General features: G+C 36.8%; 1 protein-coding gene across 1 annotated transcript in view; it reads left to right on the top strand.

The window, feature by feature from the left end:
* LOC127860768 (microtubule-actin cross-linking factor 1, isoforms 1/2/3/4/5-like) overlaps positions 1-25,524 on the top strand; it is a 258,995-nt gene that overhangs the window by 180,602 nt on the left and 52,869 nt on the right. Inside the window, 17 exon segments of the mRNA XM_052399044.1 lie at positions 3,605-3,772; positions 4,937-5,175; positions 5,451-5,580; positions 7,160-7,359; positions 8,144-8,476; positions 8,902-9,231; positions 10,369-10,843; positions 11,262-11,431; positions 11,927-12,127; positions 12,583-12,696; positions 13,038-13,151; positions 13,572-13,784; positions 16,141-16,158; positions 20,338-20,499; positions 21,256-21,426; positions 23,111-23,522; positions 23,811-24,028. Coding sequence (XP_052255004.1) covers positions 3,605-3,772; positions 4,937-5,175; positions 5,451-5,580; positions 7,160-7,359; positions 8,144-8,476; positions 8,902-9,231; positions 10,369-10,843; positions 11,262-11,431; positions 11,927-12,127; positions 12,583-12,696; positions 13,038-13,151; positions 13,572-13,784; positions 16,141-16,158; positions 20,338-20,499; positions 21,256-21,426; positions 23,111-23,522; positions 23,811-24,028 — 3,668 coding nt within the window.

Raw genomic sequence — 25,524 nt, 5'->3', positions numbered from 1 at the left:
GGAATTGAAGGTTAAAAAAAAAGTATTTTGCTAGTTTCACGATGCAACTGTTATGGCTTGAACTTAATATAAAGTAAATATAATAAGGACAACTTGAAAACACTCAGTTATGAATTAAGTATTTGAGAGCAAAAATCAAATACACCAATTGCTCAATATGAAGACTTCACAATGCACAATTTCCCATTTTCCCCTAATTAGGCTGATACCGGTACTTTTCCAAATAGGGTAAAAAAAATTGCTGCCATGATATTAATAATTTGAGAAATCCCAGTTTAAAAATACCAGAATGTTCATATTCAGTATATTGCTACGATATGTTTCATTATATAAAAAAATAGGTGCATACCTTAAGACTATGTGTTTGGGATATATTGAGTGATTATGTTCACCATGCACATAACCCCATCTGAGTAGTGTTCTGAGAAAACTGGGCATAATGCATGTGCATAAAGTGTTGTCCCAGATTAGCCTGTGCAGTCTGCAAAGGCTAATCAGGGACGACACTTTCCGCCTAAACTTGATTTTCGGTAAGGAGGGACTTCCTTGAAACTAAAAATACCATAAAAGCGGAAAGTGTCGTCCCTGATTAGCCTGTGCGGACTGCACAGGACTGCACAGGCTAATCTGGGACAACACTTTACACACATGCATTAAGCCCAGTTTTCTCAGAACGCGGCTGATCTTGTTTTCTTTGCAATTGGATGAGGTGATGGTTCTGTTTCTGTTTGCTTTCTGGGATGATAATCTGTGTTATGACCGGATGATTGCTGCTAACCCTAGCATGACCCTCCCTCCAGCAATATACTTGCTAGTTAAAATTCAACATTGTGTTTGAATGCAGAATGTTCGCACATTTTAGGTGATTTAAAAAATAATAGTTTTACTTTAAAACTGAAAAAGGTGTTATTTACTTTATATTTATGCTCCTCTTCTTCAAAGAGGGGGTATATTGTTTTGCACATGTCGGTCGGTTCGTCCGTCCAGTCGGGTCTGTCCACCAGATGGTTTCTGGATGATAAGTCAAGAACGCTTAGGCCTAGGATCATTAAACTTCATAGGTACATTAATCATGACTAGCAGATGACCCCTATTGATTTTCAGGTCACTAGGTCAAAGGTCAAGGTCACAGTGACTCGAAATAGTAAAATGGTTTCCTGGATGATAACTCAAGAATGCTTAGGCCTAGGATCATGAAACTTCATAGGTACATTGATCATGACTGGCAGATGACCCCTATTGATTTTCAGGTCAAAGGTCAAGGTCACAGTGACTTGAAACAGTAAAATGGTTTCCGGATGATATCTCAAGAATGCTTACGCCTAGGATCATGAAACTTCATAGGAACATTGATCATGAGTTTCAGATGACCCCTATTGATTTTCAGGTCACAAGGTCAAAGGTCAAGGTCACAGTGACTCGAAATAGTAAAAATGGTTTCTGGATGATAACTCAAGAATGTTCATGCCTAGGATCATGAAACTTCATAGGTACATTGATCATGACTCGCAGATGACCCCTATTAATTTTCAGGTCACTAGGCCAAAGGTCAAGGTCACAGTGACTCAAAACAGTAAAATGGTTTCTTGATGATAACTAAAGAATAATTAGGCCTAGGATCATGAAAAACTTCATAGGTACATTGATCATGACTGGCAGATGACCCCTATTGATTTCCAGGTCACTTGGTCAAAGGTCAATGTCACAGTGACAAAAAACGTATTACACAATGGCTGCCACTACAACTGACAGCCCATATGGGGGGGCATGCATGTTTTACAAACAGCCCTTGTTTAAATATTGCTTTGACGCTTTCTAAAATTTATTTGAGAGGACGTGGTTTCAATTAATTGACTAAAATCTATCTGCATTGTACAATCTTAATATGATTGATATACGTTCATGTATCTAAACAATCATGCATTTTGTAAACATATAAAAATGTTCCCAAATTAACACATTTGATTTGTTTTTTATTTCCTTGAATATGAATGACATTGGGGTCCATATCAACCAACCTGTTTCTAGTCTTAACTCTTTTCCCCATAAAAAGCAAGGTGAAAATGGCTTTAACAAACAGCATAAAACCAGAACAGCCTGCGAGTAACTCACAGTCTGTTCAGGTTTTATGCTGTTCGCTGCTCATCAGTATCTAAGGATTGGAGATGAAGCCTTAACAACTTGAATCTACATGTAGTAAGAAAGGCCTTAAGGGGTGTTGCTGCAGTTTTGCTGATTTTTTTCTATCAAATAGATTTTGTCCAAAATTTATATTTAAGATATATATACAAACACTATATGAAAAATGAAATGAAAACATAAGGTCACCGGCCTTGTTTTGATTTTATTCACCATTATATAACATGTACTTTTTCAATAAAACTGAAAAATCTCTTATTGCGTACAAATAATTAATAACCTATGAAATTGGCAACATGTAGATGTTTTATAAGCTAAGATACAGCATATACCATTTAATTAAACCACACACTACCAATAAAATGGAGTACACTAGTTAAATTTTAAGAAATTTATTTTTTATAATTTTTATGTCACCCCAAAAAAACGTCATTTTTTACTATTGTAACCACATAAATGGAATTGAAAAAAATTCGGTCAAATAGAATTCTGCGAAACTGCTCTGATATGTTCCTATACGTATTGCCATTATAAAACACAAATAAAAAAGGGGGTCACCGCACTTTTAACAGAGATTTTTTGTTTTAACAATCCCTACCGTCAACGTCAAATTTCATAAAATACAGCAATTAGGCAAAAATCCAAGTACCAGTACATAGATTGTTAGAAATATGCATAAACATTAGACATTGTTTACAATCTTAACTGGGATCACAACAGCTTACCAAACAACATTAATAAAAAACAATGTTTAATCACAAACATAAGACCATACAGTATCAAACTCGACCTTAATCATAAATAACTTACATGTACTTGTTCACAGATTTCGGCATGTTTTGAAGTTTGTGATTAAATGCTTTAAATTGATAAATGTAAACAACAAGACTAAAGAGCTCCAGTATAAAGCAAGAATGTATTTTAAAGAAAGAAAAAAAGTTGAAAAAAAGTTAACCCCACCTGGGATCGAACCACCAACAATTGCATTATGAACCAACTCGGTCATCTCTGATGATACTGATAACAAAAATATTGAGTTGTGATAATAGCAACATCGGTGTTGCTATAAATGTATCCTCGGTTAAATAAACTGCCGCAACACCCCTTAAATTAAATGTAACTTTCTAAGGGACTACAAATGTGTGAACATAGGTATCTAAGTGGTAAAGAGTTAAGACAAAACATTAACCACACCCCTATGTTGAATATGACTTAGTTTTCAATATCTGTATTGTAATTATCGTAAGGGAAATAGCAGGTTGTCGCACCTTCTCTGATGTTTAACAATATTAACATTTAAACCCATATTATTTGCACAATATTGTTCAGGAATTTATAGTCGATTTTTTTCTTCAAAGAATGGTTGGTAAAATGGGCCTCATTTTTTGTTCTGTTTTTTTGGTGGTGAGTGACCTATCTTCTAACTTACCTTGCCTTGTGATTGTTCTCCCCCACCCCTGCTTAGGAACGAGGCGGTACCCTAGTAGCATGACGTCACCACGGATACGCAGCCCCTCCCCCACGACAGGCTCGTTTCCTTTTGGCACAGAACTCACAAGTCCAATGTCAGCCTCCAGTGATTCTAGTGGTGTTGGGAGTCGAAAAAGCAGTTCTGATTTCCTTCACTTAGACGGTGCGGGAATTTTTCTCACCTCTGCTGTTATTTTATTAAGAAATTTCCAGTTATTTAGTTCTTGCACAAAACTGCATGATAATCCTTTTATGTACACTTAGTCTCCTGCTTCATTATGCATCCCAAAAAGACAGAGAATATAGTTGTGTTATATTAGTAAAGTAAAAGTATCTTTAAAATTTTAATTCCTTTAAATTTAAGTGAAATCTATAAGATTGATAATATTAGACAAATAAATAATAAATTAATACAAAATTTTAAAATTATTGTGTCCAAAAACTTTTTGAAGTGAATTTATCTGAAATGTATGGATAAGGTTTTAGTTCTTTGCTGTTGTCTTCTTTATAGTTTGTCAAATATACATTATTCTTTCTTGCATGGATTACGAACACGTTTGTGGTACTTTCAGTCTCATGTGCACATTTGAATAATACATATTAACCCTTTCCCACTTAGAAGCTAAGTGAAAATGGCTATGTGCAAACAGCATAAAACCAGAACAGACTGCAAGTAATTCGCAGTCTGTTCAGGTTTTATGCTGTTTGCTGCTAATCAGTATCTAAGGGATGCAACAGAAAAACCTTAAAAACTTGGATCTAGTAAGAAAGGCCTTTAATTAAATTTAACTTTCCAAGGGACAACAAATGCGTTAAAATACGTATCTAAGTAGTAAAGGGTTAAATTACATACAACAGTCCTTTTGAAAAGGTGTCCAAAAAGTGTGACATGTGTTATGCTAGTAAGCATTGATAATCTAAATAAAATGAGTTGAGGCAAAACAAAGTTTTGACCAAGTTTATATTATTAAGAACACTGTGCCGATTCATATGATTGTCTGGCTGGTGGAAAATAACTTTGATACTACCTGATACAAAATACCAAGCAGATTTAACAGTTCCACAATATCAATTATAGAAGTGACTTAATTTTGGTGCCCTGGCCCTTCCAAATCTCAAACAAAGTCTCTTTCATAAAAATCATCAATGAAAATGTTATTAAATTATAACTTTATTTCCATGGGTAAAAAGTCAAAAGATTTTTTTACTGAGATAGAGCTCTCACTGATTATTGTTGTTAGGTCTGACATCAACCTGATCAATATAAATCAGCCAAACTCTGTGTCACACACTGTTTAGACTTCAAATGTTATTCCCACTCATCTAGCAGACCTCTCCGAGACCCAGCAGGATCTTGTGGACATGAATCAGCGTTACGAGATGCTTGAAGAACGTCTACTAGATCGCCAACAGGAGCTCAAGGGCATGCTGGACACGGTCAAGTCATTCCTTCAAGACCTCGCAGACGTTCTCAGCTGGTTGGACGCACGGGAACGAGATCTGGATGTAGCAGTTGCTGTAGCAACCAGTGAAAAAGAGGCTAAGCGCAGGCTGAAAGAACATGAGGTCGGTGGATTTTTGGCAGACTATTGTTTTTTCAGTTGAGTTTCTGAAAACTTGGCAGATCTAGATTATTAGAAATATGCTGTTCTTTTATCAGTTCCAGAGTAGTTTTGAAAGCATGTGTTTGATTGATAGTTTTTATAAAAAATAAAACAATAAATAAAACAGAAGTGAAATTAATGAACACCTGTTGCTAATTATTTATATTCTTTTATATAAATAAATTGTTATTATCTCACCTTTTTAAAGAAACAAATAAGTTCTAATTGCTTCTCCAGAGAAGCCATGCGGAAGTTCTTGCGAAGGAGACATTGGTGGAGGACATAAGGCGTAAGGGACAGGACCTGATCAAGAGAAAACGTGGGGTGCCTGGGATAGATATGGTGCAGCAACAACTTTCCGAACTCGGTATGAGTGTGGATTGCTGGGAATAAAGCATGGCACTGTTCATTGATAAAGTTTTATATAATTTTATAATTATTCATTTTTAGCCGGATTTTTTTCGAAAAAATCTCGGCTTATAGATTGATGTTGTCGGGCGGGCGGGGGGGGCGGGCGGGCGGGCGGGGTGGCGGCGTGCTCGAAAATGTTAAAGTTCTTATTTCATGGTATAACTTTGGTATGCTTGGACCTAGAGTCTTCAAACTTGACATGAAGGTTGGCCAGGATTAACAGATGACCACTGGTCATTTCAAGGTCATTCATTTGAAGGCCAAGGTCACTGTGACCTTCAATATAAAAAATGTTAAAGTTGTTATAACTTTGGTATGCTTGGACCTAGAGTCTTGAAACTTGACATGAAGGTTGGCCATAACTAGTTAGTAACCACTGGTCATTTCAAGGTCATTCATTTGAAGGTCAAGGTCACTGTGACCTTGAATGTAAAAATGTTAAAGTTCTTATTTCATGGTATAACTTTGGTATGCTTGGACCTAGAGTCTTCAAACTTGACATGAAGGTTGGCCAGGATTAACAGATGACCACTGGTCATTTCAAGGTCATTCATTTGAAGGTGAAGGTCACTGTGACCTTCAATATAAAAATGTTAAAGTTGTTATAACTTTGGTATGCTTGGACCTAGAGTCTTGAAACTTGACATGAAGGTTGGCCAGAACTAGTAAGTAACCACTGGACATTTCAAGGTCATTCATTTGAAGGTCAAGGTCACTGTGACCTTGAATGTAAAAATGTTAAAGTTGTTATAACTTTGGTATGCTTGGACCTAGAGTCTTGAAACTTGACATGAAGGTTGGCCAGAACTAGTAAGTAACCACTGGACATTTCAAGGTCATTCATTTGAAGGTCAAGGTCAATGTGATCTTGAATGTAAAAATGTTAAAGTTCTTATTTCATGTTATAACTTTGGTATGCTTGTACCTAGAGTCTTCAAACTTGAAATAAAGATTGGCCAGTACTAGAAGATGACCACTGGTCAAACTGATGGAAACTTCAAACAATATGTTACTAATTTGCTAATAAAAAAATTGAGATCAAACTTTCCTAATTGTCAATTCAAGTTCATATTTGTGACCTTAAATGTTATTGTTGTTCATGTATATGCATGCATTCAAAACATAACACAAGGTTTGCTCATGCCTTGAAAAGTACTTACATTTCATTTTGACCTTTGAACAATATTTCAGTAATTTAAGTATTGCATTGACAAAAACACGAAAGGTACTTTCCTGTCATTTAGATAAAAAATCCGGCTTCAATGCGGTCATCTCCGACCGCGGAACTCTTGTTATTGCAATAGAGCTCTAAATTGGAGGACTTAAAAGCATAGATATTTAAATGAATTTGGTAAATTAATGTAAAAATTTATTTCTATAATTTATGAATTGACTATTGTTAAAAGATTTTTAGAAATCAACTTAAAAAAGGAGGATTTAAAGTAAAGTAAGAATTGGCTTTTGATGTGTCTCAAGTATCGACTAAGAGTTTCCACATTTTGAAAATATTATAAATATGTTAAAATATTTTACAGATGACAAATGGCTGGGAGTGAAAGTGGCTTCCGAGCAACAACGCAAGCTTCTGGAGGACATTGTTTCCGACCTACGTACATACAAGGACGCGGGTGTGCATCTTCAGAAGTGGATTGCCCAGAAAGACAAGATGGTCGCTGTCCTGGGCCCGGTGGCTACAGAGCCTTCTATGATAAAGAACCAACTTGAACAAGTCAAGGTATTTAGTTTAAACCTATTAATTTTAGCCTGATTGCATTAAACGCTGAAGGCTTATTTAGACATTATGACGTTAGAACCTGAATGTTTGGTCTAAAGGAATAACCTTGACAATGCTCCCAAATTTGGGGGTTGGAGGGTTGGACATGGTACCTTCCTGATTGCTAGGCAATCCCATGTCCACTAGACCGCTATGACATTTGCAAGTCATGGTGTTGGCAATGGGCTTAGAAGAAATTGTTAAGAATTCTCATACATTATTATACATTTTGATTGAAAGGAGACAGAACAAGTCAAGGTGGGGAGAAGCATAATAAAACAATATATGTTTTTAAGATTTCTCTTAAGTTTGCTTTGTTCCCAATGAAGATTGACCACTGTATACATGGTGTTTATGTATATATTATATAATATATATATATAATTATTTAAAAAATGCTTATTTTCTGATGTCTTTTCTATTAATTAACCCTCTTTCTTTAAAAACTGTGCTTTATGAATGTGCATAAGGCGTTTGCTCAGATTAGGATGTGATCTGCACAGGCTAATCAGGGACAACACTTTACGCATATATTAAAAAAATTGTAAGAGAGACCTCCTTTTAACAAATGATTCCATAAAAATGAACAGTGTCGTCCCTAATTAGCCTGTGTTGAATATTAATTTAGCCTCGTTTTGGGAAAACTTGGCTTGTGCACGCAAAACTGGGACAACACTTTACGCACATGCATTAAGCCCAGTCTTCCCAAAACTCGCATAAATTAATTCCCGTTTTCCTGTTTCAGGTCCTGCAAGAGGAGATGAAAGGCCAGGAGCCGTTGTATGACAAGTTCATCCAGTCAGGCAACGCGGTGCACGACAAGTGCGTCCCGGACTCCCAGGACGCGGCCCACATCAGCGAGAAGATGACTGTGATCAGCAAGAGCTGGGAGAAGCTGGGGGACAAGTTGCGGGAAAGGGAGAGCAGTCTGAACTCTGTCGAGGAGTTGAGTCAGAACTTCAGCGACACACTTCAGTACCTCACGGCATGGCTCGGTGATTACATGACCACGCTGGACCAGCTGCCACCAGTAGCATCCAGCCCTGAGAAGCATAAGGAACATCTGAAGGAAATTCATGTGAGATATTTGTTTGTCTGTTTGAATTTATAAATTTGTGGGGCAGTGTTGTCATGTTAAAAGAAATATTCAATAGTTTTTCGGAACATTTTATTTAAATCCATATCGGATTAGATTGTTTGATTTATAAAATATTTACTGCACCTTGCCATTTTATGTTAAGGATAGTGCTTTTGACCGTGTAAATGAACATGACTTAAAATATCATTGAAGATTTCCATATGTAGATCTATGTGAATATTTGAATGTCAGTCCATGTTGTATCCACATCAAGATCAAAGCAGTAACTGTTGCTTCATGATTCAAATAAATAAGATCATTAAACAAAGTTTTATTATATCAAATATTAAGACATTTTTGTGTTCCTTTATAAGTAATATTCTTAACAAATGTGTTTGTCATTCAATATTTGTATTCATTTACAGGAATTAGAGTCTGAGCGTAAGAAACATGTTCCGATACTCGACCAGGCAAAGGAAATCGCCAAAAAACTGGCTGACAACACAAAAGATGCCAACACCAAGTTTGAGATCAAGAACAAGATTGCCAGCATTGAGAAACCTATGTTTGAAGCTGAGCGGAAGCTACAGACAAGAAGTAATGACCTCTCTAAGGTGAGCGAGCAAGGGGCCAAACTGCGTGCCTCTTGTCAGGACCTGGTGGCGTTGCTTGGAGACCTGGAGCAGAAGGCCGCTAAGAATGAACCAGTCTCCGGTGATCCAGAAACCTTGAAAGTTCAGGTGCAGAAAAATAAGGTATGCCTCACTCAATGTGTTGTGTATGAAATGGGACTGAATTGAAACAAGTGTAATCAAGGAAGAAGTGTACGATTGTTTAGCGGTGTTTTATAAACATGGGCCTTAGAACATCTCCGAGCAGTGTAGCTCCAATATGCCCCTGCAATCATATATTTTCATAAGGAGTCATAATATCTGCTAAGGAGACTGCGAATATTGTGCAGACCAGTCTGGAGATATGTAAAACTGGTCGCATGTATCCTGTGACCTTTTTCAGGCAATGTGGCTCATTATGGGTCGAAATTTTCAGTAGTATTTGCGTCATTTATTTTGATATAACAATTAACTCATTTTTATGCCCCCGGTAGGGTGGCATAAAGCAGTTGAACTGTCAGCGAGTCCGTCAGACTGTGCGTCCGTCGGTAAACTTTAACATCGCCTATAACTTTTGCAAGATTGAAGATAGCAGCTTGATATTTGGCATGCATGCGTATGTCACGGAGCTTCACATTTGAGTGGTGAAAGGTTAAGGTCATCCTTCAATGTCAAAGGTCAGATATATGGCTTCAAAGCAGCGCAGTAGGGGACATTGAGTTTCTGACAAACACATCTCTTGTTAAAATTTAAGTATGGCTCATAATTTCAGAAACCCTTATTTTAGTATTTTATACCCCCGAAGGAGGGCATATAGTGATCGGACCGTCCGTCTGTCCGGCTTTCTGTCACACTTTGCGTTGAGGTTTCGCGTTTAGGTTTTGGAAAATGCTCATAACTTCTATGTCCCTTCACATAGCAACTTGATATTTGGCATGCATGTGTATCTCATGGAGCTGCACATTTTGAGTGGTGAAAGGTCAAGTCAAGGTCATCCTTCAAGGTCAAAGGTAAAAAAAATCTATCAAAGCGGCGCAGTAGGGGCATTGTGTTTCGGGCAAACACATCTCTTGTTTTTTCATTCATTACCATCAGCAATTGAAAATATTAAATGTGTCTGCTATTTTAACTTTGAGGGAAGTTAGTCTTTAACATTAACAATATTTGAATAAAACTTATTTTTATCTAAGACAATTATTTAAACTATACACAGAATATTTTCTTTAGAACACTGTATACAACCTCCACACTCTATCATCAGAAATATTGAAACTTTTTCAGGACATGCTACAAAATCTGAACAACTTAACTCCAGAAATCAAAGCCCTACAGGAACAAGTCAGACAATTCGGAGACACCTCCTCTCCTGAAATCAAAGCCCTTCTTGAAACGTCTAAAACCATAGAGGCAAAATGGGAGGCACTGAAAGAAGCCGCTAACCAAAGGGACGAACAACTCGAAGCCAGCACCAAGCACACTCAGAACTTCCAGGCGCAGTTGGACAAGATGTTGCTATGGTTACAACTCAGCGAAGGAAAACTTGACGGCTTGACTCCTGATGATGCTGAACAGACTTCGATTGCTCGCAAACTGAAAGAAGCAAAGGCGCTTGAAGGGGACATGCGCAGGCTGGTGTATGACCACGAGCTGCTAAACCAGGAGGGGCAGTCCCTTATGGAGACTGTTGACAGTGATAAGGGGCCTATCAGGGTCCGTCTGGAGGACATGAACCAGAGATGGGAGAATCTCAATGAAGGTGGGTGGGAAATAGAACTCTTGTGTGTAGTTTACATTTAGAAAGGGTTTTTTTAGTAATGGGGAAATAAAAATAATGTGTTATTGTTCTTTTGGATTTTATATGTATTTCAACTACAAGTAAGTTGTTTCTTTATTGTACATTTTCTTACCTAAGTAATATTTATTTTGTATTGTTATACCAACATTTCAAAGAAGGCAGCAGATATCACACTGTTAGTCTTTGCAAATTAACAAATGTCTGTCCGAAAATTCCCGTCTCAGTCATAACATTGCCATATTTTGTTGATTGTAAAAGTTATGCCTGTGTGAGTGTATGACTTCGTGAGTGTATGACTGAGTGAGTGTCCCTACCTCAACCGCCCAATGGTCTCTACACTCTGAATAAGTAAGCAAGATTATGTGGACCTTGTTTCCAGGTCTGAGTGAGCGTGTGCAAGGCCTAGAGGAGCTGAGTAGCAGGCTGACAGAGTTTGAGGACTGCAGTGTGAGCCTGCAGCAGTCTCTACAGGACCTCGAGGAGAGGCTGGACGCTCACAACAAGCTGGGATCCTCGGCCAAGGACCCCCTCAACAAGGACAAGATCAAGGTACAGTGGTTGAGCCTTGCTTTGGGAAAACCTGGCTTAATGCATGAAGGCTACTCAGAAACAAAACTTTCTGCTTTATCTGGATTTTGGCTGAGAAAAGACTTCCTTTAAGTAAAAAATACCATTTAAATTAATGGTGTTGTCCCTAATGAATTGAGCCCAGTTTAGAGTGAGACTTATTGCTTTTGTTGAAGATTGTGAGTCTTATTATATGTCATATTTCTTATTGCCTGACTTTATAACGAACAGCCAAGCACTTTACCAGCCTGTGTGACCAGCCAGGGCAAGCTGGTCTGGAGCTTCACTGGAAACATATGGCATTCTCCCAAAGCCAATAAACCATATTCTTGGAATATGTTATAGCTGGTGAATTAGAATATGCAGTGTTCCTTTAAAAATTTAATGTGATTTAAATGAAATAAAAATTAAAAATAAAGTATTTCATTAGAATATGAGATTAATAAGTATAGAATATATAATCATATAAAATTGCAGGCCATGAAGGCTGCAGCCTCTGCACTGGACTCTCAGCTGGACTACCTGGATGGTCTCCTTGTCAACATGGAGGATGCAGATGGCACAGTGCCTGCTGGGAAGGTAGAGGCTGCTAAGCAACGTCAAGCCTATCTGCAGCATCAGATCGCAGAGCTCCTACACGACATGGAGGCGGGAACACAGATTGTGGATCAGTTCCAGGTCAGATTGTACCACTTTAACTTTTATAATAATTGTGTTATACCCCCACACAGGGATAGGATATTTCAGGTGGTCGGTTTGTTGGTGTTGAAGAAGCTCATATGTCATCCCTGTTGATTCAAACATTCCTTAGTTATCTGCCTTTGAACATAGCTTACAAAGAAGTGTTGGGGTAAAGCTCTAGTTTCTAACTTTTTTATAGTCAATATACCAATCAGTATGTGAGTTCAAAAGTAGAAAAGAATACATAAAAACATGATTGATGTAATATCAGAGCTCCATGTCTGCTGTTCATTATAACATTAATATGTTCTTTGGGCTGACCATATTTATCTAAAATGTTTCATTGCAACTAATATGTCTACTCAAAGACAGGCCATAATATTGTATTGAACATTAGATCTATGCTGATGGATGAAAATCTTGTGTACACATTTGTGACCATGTTGTAACAGAATGCCATACAGAGGGCCAACAGTGATGTCTCTGAGCTGGATACCAGTCTAAAGAACCTGGGTCCAATAGGGCGTGAGGAAACCATTCTACAGAGACAGAAACGGGAGACTGAGGTAAGAGTTCCTAGGGTTGTAACTATAAACTTGTAGAACTGAGAGGCGACAACCATAATTGTTCTTGTTGTGCATTCCAGATTATCTGTATAAGAACGAAGAATGATAATATATCTAATAAAACAATAACACTGATCATTTAAGTAATGGAATGTAGTAAAAGTAATAATGTATAAACCAAAAATGATATGAGAATGATGATTAAATATAAAAGTGTTGTTTTTTTATTCATTAAGTGACTTTTATTATGTTGACAATACCAGCTCCATTGAGCATAATTCTAGTGACATCTTTCAAGCTTGCATCCAGGTGGGATCTTTAATATTCAATATCATTTTCAGGAGTTCATTTCAAAGGTCAATGACCTTGACAACATGCTGGATGACCTTGAGTCTCAGTATGACTCCCTGAAGGCAGACGGTTATGTCACACCATCTGGCGGTCTTAAAGCTCAGGTGGGTTACACTACATATCATAGGATATTTTAGTCTAAAGAGTATAAGAATAAGGCAGTTTATGGTGTCTGATAATGAACACACACATGTTTATATTGAATCTAGTAATAAGTATCTACTACATGTTCTTATAAAAATTGGTTGTAAATTTACTGGCCAAATACTTCATTTTTGGTTTGAAAAATAATACAAAAACACAAAGTCATTAATTTTAGCACAGGCTAATAATAAGGGATGACACTTTCCGCCTAAACTTGATTTTCGGTAAGGAGGGACTTCCTTGAAATTAAAAATACCATAATAGCGGAAAGTGTTGTCCCTGATTAGCCTGTGCAGACTGTACAGGCTAATCTGGGACGACACTTTACGCACATGCATTAAGCCCAGTTTTCTCAGCTGTTTTTGCTTTAATTTTTGCAGCTTGACCAGCTGCGTAACCAGCAGGAGAAACTGCGTGAGAAGAGTGAAGAACGTCTACAAGAGGTACAGACCATCTACGGCGCACTGGAAGGGGTGACTGACAACCTGCGTAGAATGAGGACAAGCATCGATCGAGCCTCAGACGAACTCGAGATGCACGAGCCCATAGGCACTGATGTCAACGCCATCAAACGTCTGCAAGACGAACTCAAGGTAATCAAGAAGCTTTACTTTCCATACTGATTTAACACCGTTGTGTCTATATGATTGGTATACATATAGGGGGATGGGATAGTGAATGGGAAACTCCCAACGACTGAAAAAAATAGTGTGTTTCATTATTTTAATGTAATAATGTTACAGGATATTATATTTTTTTAGATTTATAAACTTATACTGCAGCTTTGTTAATCATTCACATCTTTGATGTTTATTAGTATCATATAGATGCATCATAGTTAAGCAAACTTGCAAATCTGTTTATAGTTGATAGACATAAATTGCTGTTTCTTAAGGCTGCACCCAATTGTTTTCAAGATATAACTGAAGTTTGGACAGATATCTAAAAACAATCATCCAAAATTGTTATTACTGAAAAATTTGCCATTTTTAGCTCATCTTTTTTTTGAAAAAAAATATATGAGCTATTGTCATCACCTTGGCATCGGCGTCGGCTTCCGGTTAAGTTTTGTGTGTAGGTCCACTTTTCTCAAAAAGTATCAAGGCTATTGCATTTAAACTTGGTACACTTACTTGCTATCATGAGGGGACTGGGCAGGCAAAGTTAGATAACTCTGGCGTGCATTTTGACAGAATTATGTGCCCTTTTTATACTAAGAGAATTGAAAATTTGGTTAAGTTTTGTGTTTAGGTCCATTTTATTCCTTACGTATCAAAGCTATTGCTTTCATACTTGCAACACTTACTAACTATCATAAGGGGACTGTGCAGGCAAAGTTATGTAACTCTGACTGGCATTTTGACATGATTATGTGCCCTTTTTATACTTAGAAAATCGAAAATTTGGTTAATTTTGTGGTTAGGTCCACTTTATTCCTAAAGTATCAAAGCTATTGCTTTCATACTTGCAATACTTACTAACTATCATAAGGGGACTGTGCAGGCAAAGTTATGTTATTCTGAATGGCATTGGACGGAATTATGGGCCCTTTATACTTAGAAAATTGAAAATTTGGTTAAGTTTTGTGTTTTGGTCCACTTTACTCCTAAAGTATCATAGATATTGCTTTCATACTTGGAACACTAGCAAACTATCATAAGGGGACAGTACAGAACAAAGTTGCATAACTCTGGTTGTCATTTTGACGGAATTATTGCCCTTTTTTGACTTAGTAACTTTGAATATATGGTTAAATTTTGTGTTAAGATCCACTTTACTTCTAAAGTATCAAGGCTATTGCTTTTTAACTTCACATGCTTTCATGCTATCATGAGGATACTGTACCTGGCAAGTTGAATTTTACCTTGACCTTTGAATGACCTTGACTCTCAAGGTCAAATTATTAAATTTTGCTAAAATTGCCATAACTTCTTTATTTATGATAATGTAATAAATGACCACACACCCACACCATACACCCCTCTCCACCCCACCCCTCCCTCCTTTGTGATTGAAGTATTGAGATAGGTCCCTTCACCTTTAGAAAGAAAAATAGATGAGCAGTCTGCACCTGCTTGTTATTTTGTGTTTTTACATGTTTTTATATTGTTACCATTCTGAATTCTGTGCAATATTTAACCAATTTATTTATGCACCTCTCTCCTGGTGTTATTGAATTTAAATGTGTAAAATATACATAAATATAATAGCTTTATTTTTGTATCTTATTATTTATACAGCGAATGAAGGTAACGGTGGAATGGCTAATTGTGGAGTGATTTTGATGCCTAGATACATTGCTTCAATTACAGTTCATTGGTTTGAGTTGCCCTCTGAGACAACCTGGCTCAATGCATGGCATAATGTCCCAGAGTAACTTGTGCTGTCAAAACAGGCTAATCAGAGAAGACATTTTACCCTGTGTGGCATTGTTCGTTTTAAGGAAGTCTTTCTTAACAGAAATGCAGACTAGATGGAAAGTGTCGACCTAGGTTAGACTGTGCAGACTGCTAATCTGGGATAATACTTGACCCACATGCATTAAGCCCGGTTTCCCAGAGACTGGCTCCTTTTAAAAACATCTTAGTGGTACAGCTTGTGTTTTGCTTGGCATGGGTTACATTGCCTCGATCCAGTGGGACATACAAGTACATTTTTTTTATTTTAATAAAATTCTTTTTCTTGTAATTTGGTTGTGAATAATTTTGTTTCACCTTTAAATTACTAAAAATGCTTTAAATGTCCTGAAAATTAATGTTTAATTAGGTCTGGTTTGCACAATTTAACGCACTATGGTGACGCCTTGTTTGTTTTTTCTGTTCGAATTCACGCACATCTTGTAAACACAAGACTTAGTACCACAGAAAATGTTGCCCAAGTGCATAACGCTTGTCTAGCCAAGTGCATTTGGAATGTTTTTATCAATATTTTATCCCTGTTGGCTTATAGAACATCCCTTCAGAAAATGTGAGTTTTCAATTTGCAGCTTGCTTTAATTGCTTTGCTCTTCATAAAATTCAAGATATTGGTTTCAAAAATTCTTGCAATTTTTAGAAGTTGCTCTACAACATTTGCCATTTCAAAAGAAAATACCTTTTGTCTGTATCTTCTGACAGCTTAAATGTCTTACCCTTATGCATGTTTTTTAGCTCACCTGAGCACAACGTGCTCATGGTGAGCTTTTGTGATCGCCTTTTGTCCGTCGTGCGTTGTCCGTCGTGCGGTGTCCGTTGTGCGACGTCAACATTTGCCTTATTCACTCTCTAGAGGCAACATTTATTGTCCAATCTTCATGAAATTTAGTCAGAAGATTGGTGTCAATAATATCTTGGATAAGTTCGAAAATGGTTATGTTTGCTTGAAAAACATGGCTGCCAAGGGGCAGGGCATTTTTCCTAATATGGCTATATGTGGCAATAGTAAAATCTTGTTAACACTCTAGAGGCCACACTTATTGTCTGATCTTCATAAAACTTGGTCAGAAGATTAATCCCAATAATATCTTGGATGAGTTTTAAAATGATGCCGGTTGGTTGAAAAACATGGCCGCCAGGGGGCGGGGCATTTTTCCTTATATGGCTATAGTAAAACCTTGTTAACACTCTAGAGGCCACATTTATTTTCCGATCATGAAACTTGCTAAGAAGATTTGTCCCATTTATATCTTTGATGAGTTCAAAAATGGTAACCTTTTCTTGAAAAACATGGCTGCCAAGGAGCGGGGCATTTTTCCTTATATGGCTATATATGGCTATAGTAAAATCTTGTTTACACTCTAGAGGCCACATTTATTGTCCAATCTTAATGAAACTTGGTCAGAAGATTCATCCCAATAATATCTTGGACAAGTTTGAAAATGATGCCGTTTGGTTGAAAAAAAAACATGGCCGCCAGGGGTGGGGCATTTTTCTATTATATGGCTATAGTGAAACCTTGTTAACACTCTAGAGGCCACATTTATTGTCCAATCTTGATGAAATATGGTCAGAAGATTTATCTTAATGATATCTTGGATGAGTTCGAAAATGGTAACGTTTGCTTGAATAACATGGCCGCCAAGGGACGGGGCATTTTTCCTTATATGGCTAGAGTAAAACCTTGTTAACACTCTAGAGGCCACATTTATTTTCCAATCTTCATGACACTTGTACAGAAGATTTGTCCCAATAATATCTTGTTATCTCAGGTGAGCAACTTTGGGCCTTTCAGGCCCTCTTGTTTTTATCAGAATCATTTTTTAACCAAACTTTGAGTAAATTGTATTGGTTTATATTTGATAATTGATAACAATATATGAGCCAAGGTCCCTGAAAACAGGGCTAATGCATGTTGGAAAGTGTTGTCCCTGATTAGTCTGTTCAGTGTACACACGCAAATCATGGAATACACTTAACGTTTTTATAATATTATTTTAATATAGGAACTCTCTTCTAAGTGAACTGCACAGGCTAATCTGGAACAACACTTTTCCCACATGCATTATGACCTGTTTTCCTGGAATGCATTAAGCCCCATTTTCCTGGAACGAGGCTCATATTTGAAAGTTCCCTGAAAAATTGGAATGCTATCTTTCCCCAGCTTGTTTTCAAATGCTGCAAATCTTCTATCCATCTTTGTTTACTTTAAAATCTTATGGCTAAAATTCCAGTGATGATATTGCATACATTCTAAGCATATATTGCTGCATGCGATAATTGTCATATAATAACCTTACTTAGAAGTACAGAGGTTTATTTTTAAAGATCTACAAGCAGATTTTTATACCAAAAAAAAAATTTAAACAAAGTCCGTAATTGTCTTTTAAGGGCAAAATATATCAGAATATGTTCATGGAAGACTGTAAGACCTTTTGGTTTTAACAAATGATGTATTGCATTGGTCAAGTGTTATCAGTAGTCCTTTTGTTGTTCATAATAAATGCTACACCTGGTATGCAATCAGTAGGGTGGGGTTGTATGACTCATTTACCCTTTATGGGTTTCAAATTGATCAGGTGTTCTTCTACATACAGTATTGTCACCTGTTCAGACTGCACAGGCTAATCAGTGACAACCATTTCTGTTTTAATTGAATTTTTCGTTAAAAAGGTAGTCCTTCTAAACAAAAACCCAGTCTAGGCAGAAAGTGTTGACCTTGGTTTCCGCAGGCTTATCTGGGAAGACACTTAACCCAAATGCATTGAGCCCCATTTTCTCAAAGTGAGGGTCTAATAAATCCTCTGCTTTTAACCATTATGCACACTACAGGTAGTTAGTTGGAAAGACAGCAACTTGCCTGGCTTATTAATTGGCAAGGGAAAGCATCTGGGCAACATTTTGTAATATTTGCTTTGTCCATTTCTCATTCCCACACAAATACATATTGCTAGAATTATTATATGGGCCATCTTTTTAAGCAGTGGTCTTGGTTGCACAACAAGTACAAAAAAATGTTATTATTGGACACCTCAATGTTTTTATGCCCCCAGATCAAAAGACCTGTCTGTCTGTCATTCCGTCATTCTGTCGTCAAAACTTGAACCTTACATTAAAGTTTTGCAATAACTTTTGAAATATTGAACATAGCAACTTGATATTTGGCATGCATGTGTATCTCATAGAGCTGCACATTTTGAGTGGTAAAAGGTCAAGGTCAAGGTTATTCTTCAAGGTCAAAGGTAAAAAAAACAACAAAAAACTTTAACCTTACATAAAAGTTTTGCAATAACTTTTGAAATATTGAACATAGCAACTTGATATTTGGCATGCATGTGTATCTCATGGAGCTGCACATTTTGAGTGGTTAATGGTCAAGGTCATCCTTCAAAGTCAAAGGTTAAAAAAACAACTTTAACCTTACCTTAAAGTTTTGCAATAACTTTTGAAATATTGAACATAGCAACTTGATATTTGGCATGCATGTGTATCTCATGGAGCTGCACATTTTGAGTGATGAAATGTCAAGGACAAGGTCATCTTTCAAGGTCAAAGGTAAAAAAAAAAGCGGCGCATAAGGGGGCATTGTGTTTTCTGACAAACACATCTCTTGTTAGTGTAAGCTTTTTGTTTTTGATATTTTTATAAGCTTCTTCTTCTATCATTTTGATGTTACTTTCCTCTGTAAGAAAACACAAATGTTTTAATACAGTTACTTCTTCTCTGCTGTCAATGTCTGATACTTCAGATATACATTTATTCATCAATGTTCTTTTGGTATATCCATGTTATTCTTAATTGTAACGCTAAAGCTATTATTAATGATAAATAAAATGTGTGATAACAGAAGATCCTAATACTTGTGTACGGTTCTTTCTAATTGTTACAATGAGAAACTGTGAAATGTGTTTGCATAACTGATGAAAAAGTAATCAATAATTAAATTAAAGTATGTTCGTTCAATAATAATTGTTTTTGAAAAAAGTCTTTAAATTCTATGTATTCATTTCAAATGAAATAAGTTGAATCATTTTGTCAAGTCTTTTAATTTCATTTATAGTCGATAATATAACGCTTTTTTGGTATGGGTTGGTTATCATTTAACAATCTTTCATGTTGTTCATTTTTATGAAATATTAAGTACATTTTGTTGAAAACAAAGGATAAAGACCAGGGACCATATTTGCAAACTTAGATTCTGGAACAATGCATATGTGCTCACAAAAACATTTATGCTCTCATAAACATGGGTGTTCACCAATACTTGTGTGTTCACATATACTTAAGTCTTCACAAGTGCTGGTGTATTAACAAATTGATGTGTGTTCACAAATGCTTGTGTCTTCACAAATATTATGGGTTCACACATATCTCAGGTACCCATGTGGCTTGTCATTAATGAGTCATTATTTGTTGCCAATTCAACATTTTCCAATGGCAATAAGCAATTAAAATGTAAGCTTTATAAAGAATAAGTAGAGCAGTTTCAACAACTTGAAATATGTAATCCTTATATTCTGACGATCATTTGGTGAATAAAACTCCCTCATTTTCATTTTAAAATACCTTACTACCAGGTATATAAATCATCTTATGACAGTCAATAGAGTGCTATCAGCATAATTATGTACAAAGAAGGCTGAAAGGCTAGACTGGCTTTCAATTGACAAAATATATAACTAGGCCTGGAGTTCACACAATTCTAATGTTAATTTATATACTTGCTCTTCAGCAATTCCAGCATGGCGTCCTAGAGAACCTCTCCAAGCGTGTTGCCGCAGTAACCATGGATGCCCAGGGGCTCATACAGGGCGCTGCACCGGGCGTGGACACAGCTGGGCTCGAGTCTGACCTTGACTCCTTGAGGGACAAGTGGAACAGCCTGAACTCCAAGGTATGAAATAGAGGCCAAGTCAATAGGGGTCAAAGGATTTGTTATTCGCCGCCAAAGGCTGTCAGTCTGTCGGTCCGTCTTTCACAAAACTTTTTAAGGTTATATCTCAGAAATTAAATATCAACATGAAATTAAATTGATGTATAGATATCAATTAGGGGAAGTGCCATTCACAAGAACTATAAACCTACACTTTATTTAATAAGAGTAATTGCTCCTTTTTATTTGATGTAACTTTTCAGTTCTATATCTCAGATACCATGCAAGACTTCAACATGAAACTTCATTGGTGTATTTATATTAATGAGGAGAAGTGCCATGCTTAAGAACTATAACCCTTTACTTTCTTTAATAAGAGTTATTGCCCTTTGTTGTTATTGTATGATGGACCTTTCAGGGCTATATCTAAGATAAGATACAACATTTCCACATTAAACTTCATGGGTGTGTTGGAATCAAGAAGAAGTGTCATGCACAAGAACCATAACCCTATACATTCTAAACAAATATTTATTGTCCTTTGCCTGACTTAATAACGAACAGCATAGCTCCTTACCATTCTGTGTGACTGCCCAAGCTGGTCTGGAGCTACCTTGGCAACATATGGCATTCTCCCAAAGTCAATGAACCATATTTTTAGAATATGTTAATGCTGGTGAATATGCTGTGAGCAATTAAAAATTTACTGGGAATTAAATTAAAGAAAACAAGTATCATATCATAATATGAGATTAATAAGTAATTCACCTTCAACAGGTATCGGAGAGGGACCGTAATCTTGACAACGCCATCCTTCAGTCAGGCAAGTTCAATGACGCCCTACGTAACCTCATTGACTGGATGAAGGAGACAGAAGACCTCGTAGCCAATCAGAAACCTCCATCACCGGACTATAAAGTCGCAAAGGCTCAGCTCCAGGAGCAGAAGGTGTGAATGTTTATTTTTAATTCTAGCTGCATTTAGCGAGAGGGTATGAATCAGTAAATCCCTTCGTTTGTTGGTCAATATGTTTTATTTTATAAGTTAATAAATTTAAACCACTTTCAGGGAGAGGGTACCTTTAAATCATTACTTTGGTTTTTCCACAGAATGTTCCACAATTTATCTTGAAATATATCAAGATGTACAAGAATGTTTGCATCTTCAGAGATCCACACTTTCCTCGGGTTAATGTCATTCATCATATATGTCATGATTGGTTTTTAATTCAAATGTTATCTTTAAATATTAGTTGGATGTTTAATGAAAGAATGAAGCTCGAACCATTGAGTCATTTTTATGCCCCCCTTCGAAGAAGAGGGGGTATATTGCTTTGCTCATGTCGGTCTGTCGGTCGGTCTGTCGGTCGGTCCGTCCACCAGGTGGTTGTCAGACGATAACTCAAGAATGCTTGGGCCTAGGATCATAAAACTTCATAGGTACATTGATCATGACTCGCAGATGACCCCTATTGATTTTGAGGTCACTAGGTCAAAGGTCAAGGTCACGGTGACCAGAAATAGTAAAATGGTTTTTGAATGATAACTCAAGAACGCATACGCCTAGGATCATGAAACTTCATGGGTAGATTGATCATGACTTGCAGATGACCCCTATTGATTTTGAGGTCACTAGGTCAAAGGTCAAGGTCACGGTGACCAGAAATAGTAAAATGGTTTCCGGATGATAACTCAAGAACGCATATGCCTAGGATTATGAAACTTCATGGGTAGATTGATCATGACTGGCAGATGACCCCTATTGATTTTGAGGTCACTAGGTCAAAGGTCAAGGTCACAGGTGAAGGTCACAGTTACTGGAAATAGGCATTTTAAGGATTTAGCATGGTTCAAACAAGGGAAACAACTACGGTTTATGCATGTTCTTTTTATTACAGATTTGCCTCCCTTTAATTCATTCAAAATCTCATTTTACAGCAGAGAATCCAAATCTGACCTGTAAATGAGCCCCATATTTACTGCCAGTGCTAGGTTACCTTTTCCCATTTGATCATTCTTAAGTATTGGTATTGTAATGCTGCTACTACTACTACTACTACTACTACTACTACTACTACTACTACTACTACTACTACTACTACTACTACTACTACTACTACTACTACTACTACTACTTCACTACTACTACTACTACTACTACTACTACTACTACTACTACTACTACTACTACTACTACTTCTACTACTACTACTACTACTACTACTACTACTACTACTACTACTTCTACTACTACTATTACTACTACTACCACTACTACTACTACTACTACTACTACTACTACTACTACTACTACTACTACTACTTCTACTACTACTACTACACCACCACCACCACCACCACCACCACCACCACCGTTCACAGTGACAAAAAACGTATTCACACAATGGCTGCTACTACAACTTATAGCCATATAGGGGGGCATGCATGTTTTACAACAGCCCTTGTTATATCTTCTTTTCTTTCTGTTATTTATAAAACTGATTGCAGTAATTTCACAATCTTCAACATAAGACTGGAGGTACAAACATGAAGTATTTGTTCATTGCATTTATGTTTTTATTTTTGGTAAATAAATCCTATAACAAGGAAGATATGGTGTATTATGTTTTCAGTTCCTTCTGAAAATGCTGGACGACAGAGCTCCGAACGTGAAATCAGTGAAAGAGTCTGGAGAGACACTACAACTCAACCTGGAGGCTAAAGAACGGCAGGCCATCAAGAACCAGACGGCGCAACTTGACAAGCGCTGGAGTGACCTGAATTTCCGGGCCGAACAGCGGTCCCAGACCCTTGAAAACATCGTCAGCATCGCACAGGAGTTCCAAGAAGTGCGGGAGCCGTTGGTTGGCTGGCTTGATGGAGCTGAAAAGAGGTTTGCAAGTTTGGAACCGTCCACGATGGATGCGGATAATATTGAGAAGATTATCAAAGACCTGGTTGACCTTGGAAATGAGATGAACCTTCAGGATGAAAAGACGAAGAAACTTGCGCTCGTTGGAAAAGACCTTCAAAACCATTGCAAAGGTAAGGAGTATTGCTTTTAAATGGTAATATGAATGACAAATATTCACTACACTAACTTTAAAGGTGTATAATAATGACAGATTACATAAATGAAAGATCTTGTCTGATAAGATTAAAAATTTATTATTTATTTTTGCATTTGAGCCTTGTTTACTAATTATGTCCCCCACTATAGTAGTGGGGGACATATTGTTTTTGCCCTGTCTGTTGGTCTGTTTGTCTGTTGGTTGGTTTGCGCCAACTTTAACATTTTGCAATAACTTTTGCTAAATATGCTGTCACAAATAGGTGATGATGTAAAGAACGTACAGCGGAAAATTGATGATATCCAGACTCGATATGGTGAGCTCAGTGACAAATTAACAGACATTCTGGAGCAAATGGAGGAAGCTTTACCACTGGCGAAGAATTTCAATGAGACCCACGCAAAGTTCATTGACTGGTTGGTTAAAATGGAGCCAAAAACAAAGCAGCAAGAAGGAAATGAAAGTGAAGATCAGGTTTCAGTAAGTGATAACTTACTACTTACTAACTTTAATTGGTTTTAACTATATTGTCAGTCTTTCACTTCTTTTTCCATTTTCATCATTTCATGGAGTATGTTTTCTGACACTTAAAGAAATCAAATTCATTGGGAGTTACAGTTGTTTCTGTAGGTATTATTGGTCAATTTTGCTTACCAATTAACATGTTTAAGCTAAATAATGACTTAAGTTTATCTGCTCATGTTAAACACGTTATCCCATTTTTAGCTCATCTATTTTTTTAAAAAAAAAGAGCTATTGTCATCACCTTGGCATTGCGTTTAGGTACACTTTTCTCATAAAGTATCAATGCTATTGCATTCAAACTTGGAACACTTACTTACTATCATGAGGGGACTGGGCAGGCAAAGTTAGATAATTCTGGCTTGCATTTTGACAGAATTGTGTGCCCTTTTTATACTTAGAAAATTGAAAATTTTGGTTAGGTTTTGTGTTAAGGTCCATTTTATTCCTTAAGTATCAAAGCTATTGCTTTCATACTTGCAACACTTACTAACTATCATAAGGGGACTGTGCAGGCAAAGTTATGTAACTCTGACTGGCATTTTGACAGAATTATGTGCCCTTTTTATACTTAGAAAATAGAAAATTTGGTAAAGTTTTGTGTTTAGGTCCACTTTTTTCCTAAAGTATCAAAGCCATTGCTTTCATACTTGCAACACTTACTAACTATTGTAAGTGGACTGTGCAGGCAAAGTTATGTAACTCTGACTGGCATTTTGACAGAATTATGTAACCTTTTTATACTTAGAAAATTGAAAATTTGGTTAAGTTTTGTGTTTAGGTCCACTTTTTTCCTAAAGTATCAAAGCCATTGCTTTCATACTTGAAACACTTACTAACTATCGTAAGGGGACTGTGCAGGCAAAATTATGTAACTCTGACTGGCATTTTGACGGAATTATGGGCCCTTTATACTTGAAAATTTGGTTAAGTTTTGTGTTTTTGTCCACTTTACCCCTAAAGTATCATAGATATTGCTTTCATACTTGGAACACTCGCAAACTATCATAAGGGGACAGTAAAGGACAAGTTGCATAACTCTGGTTGTCATTTTTACGGAATTATGGCCCTTTTTTTACTTAGTAACTTTGAAAATATGGTTACATTTTGTGTTTAGATCCACTTTACTTCTAAAGTATCAAGGCTATTGCTTTTAAACTTTAAATACTTTCATGCTATCATGAGGGTACTGTACCTGGCAAGTTGAATTTAACCTTGACCTTTGAATGACCTTGACTCTCAAGGTCAAATTATTTAATTTTGCTAAAATTGCCATAACTTCTTTATTTATGATTAGATTTGATTGATACTTTGACAAAACAACTCTTACCTGCCATACCACAATTGACTCCGTCCAAACCATCCCCCCCGCCCCCCCCCCCCCCCCCCCCATATCCCCCCTCAATCTCCCCCCCCCCCCCATTATTATTTTTTTAATTAAAGATCATCTAATA

The sequence above is a fragment of the Dreissena polymorpha genome, chromosome 15, assembly GCF_020536995.1.
Source record: "Dreissena polymorpha isolate Duluth1 chromosome 15, UMN_Dpol_1.0, whole genome shotgun sequence".
Lineage (NCBI taxonomy): Eukaryota > Metazoa > Mollusca > Bivalvia > Myida > Dreissenidae > Dreissena > Dreissena polymorpha.
Note: the sequence above shows the minus strand (reverse complement) of the source record. Positions and strands in the feature narration are given on the sequence as shown.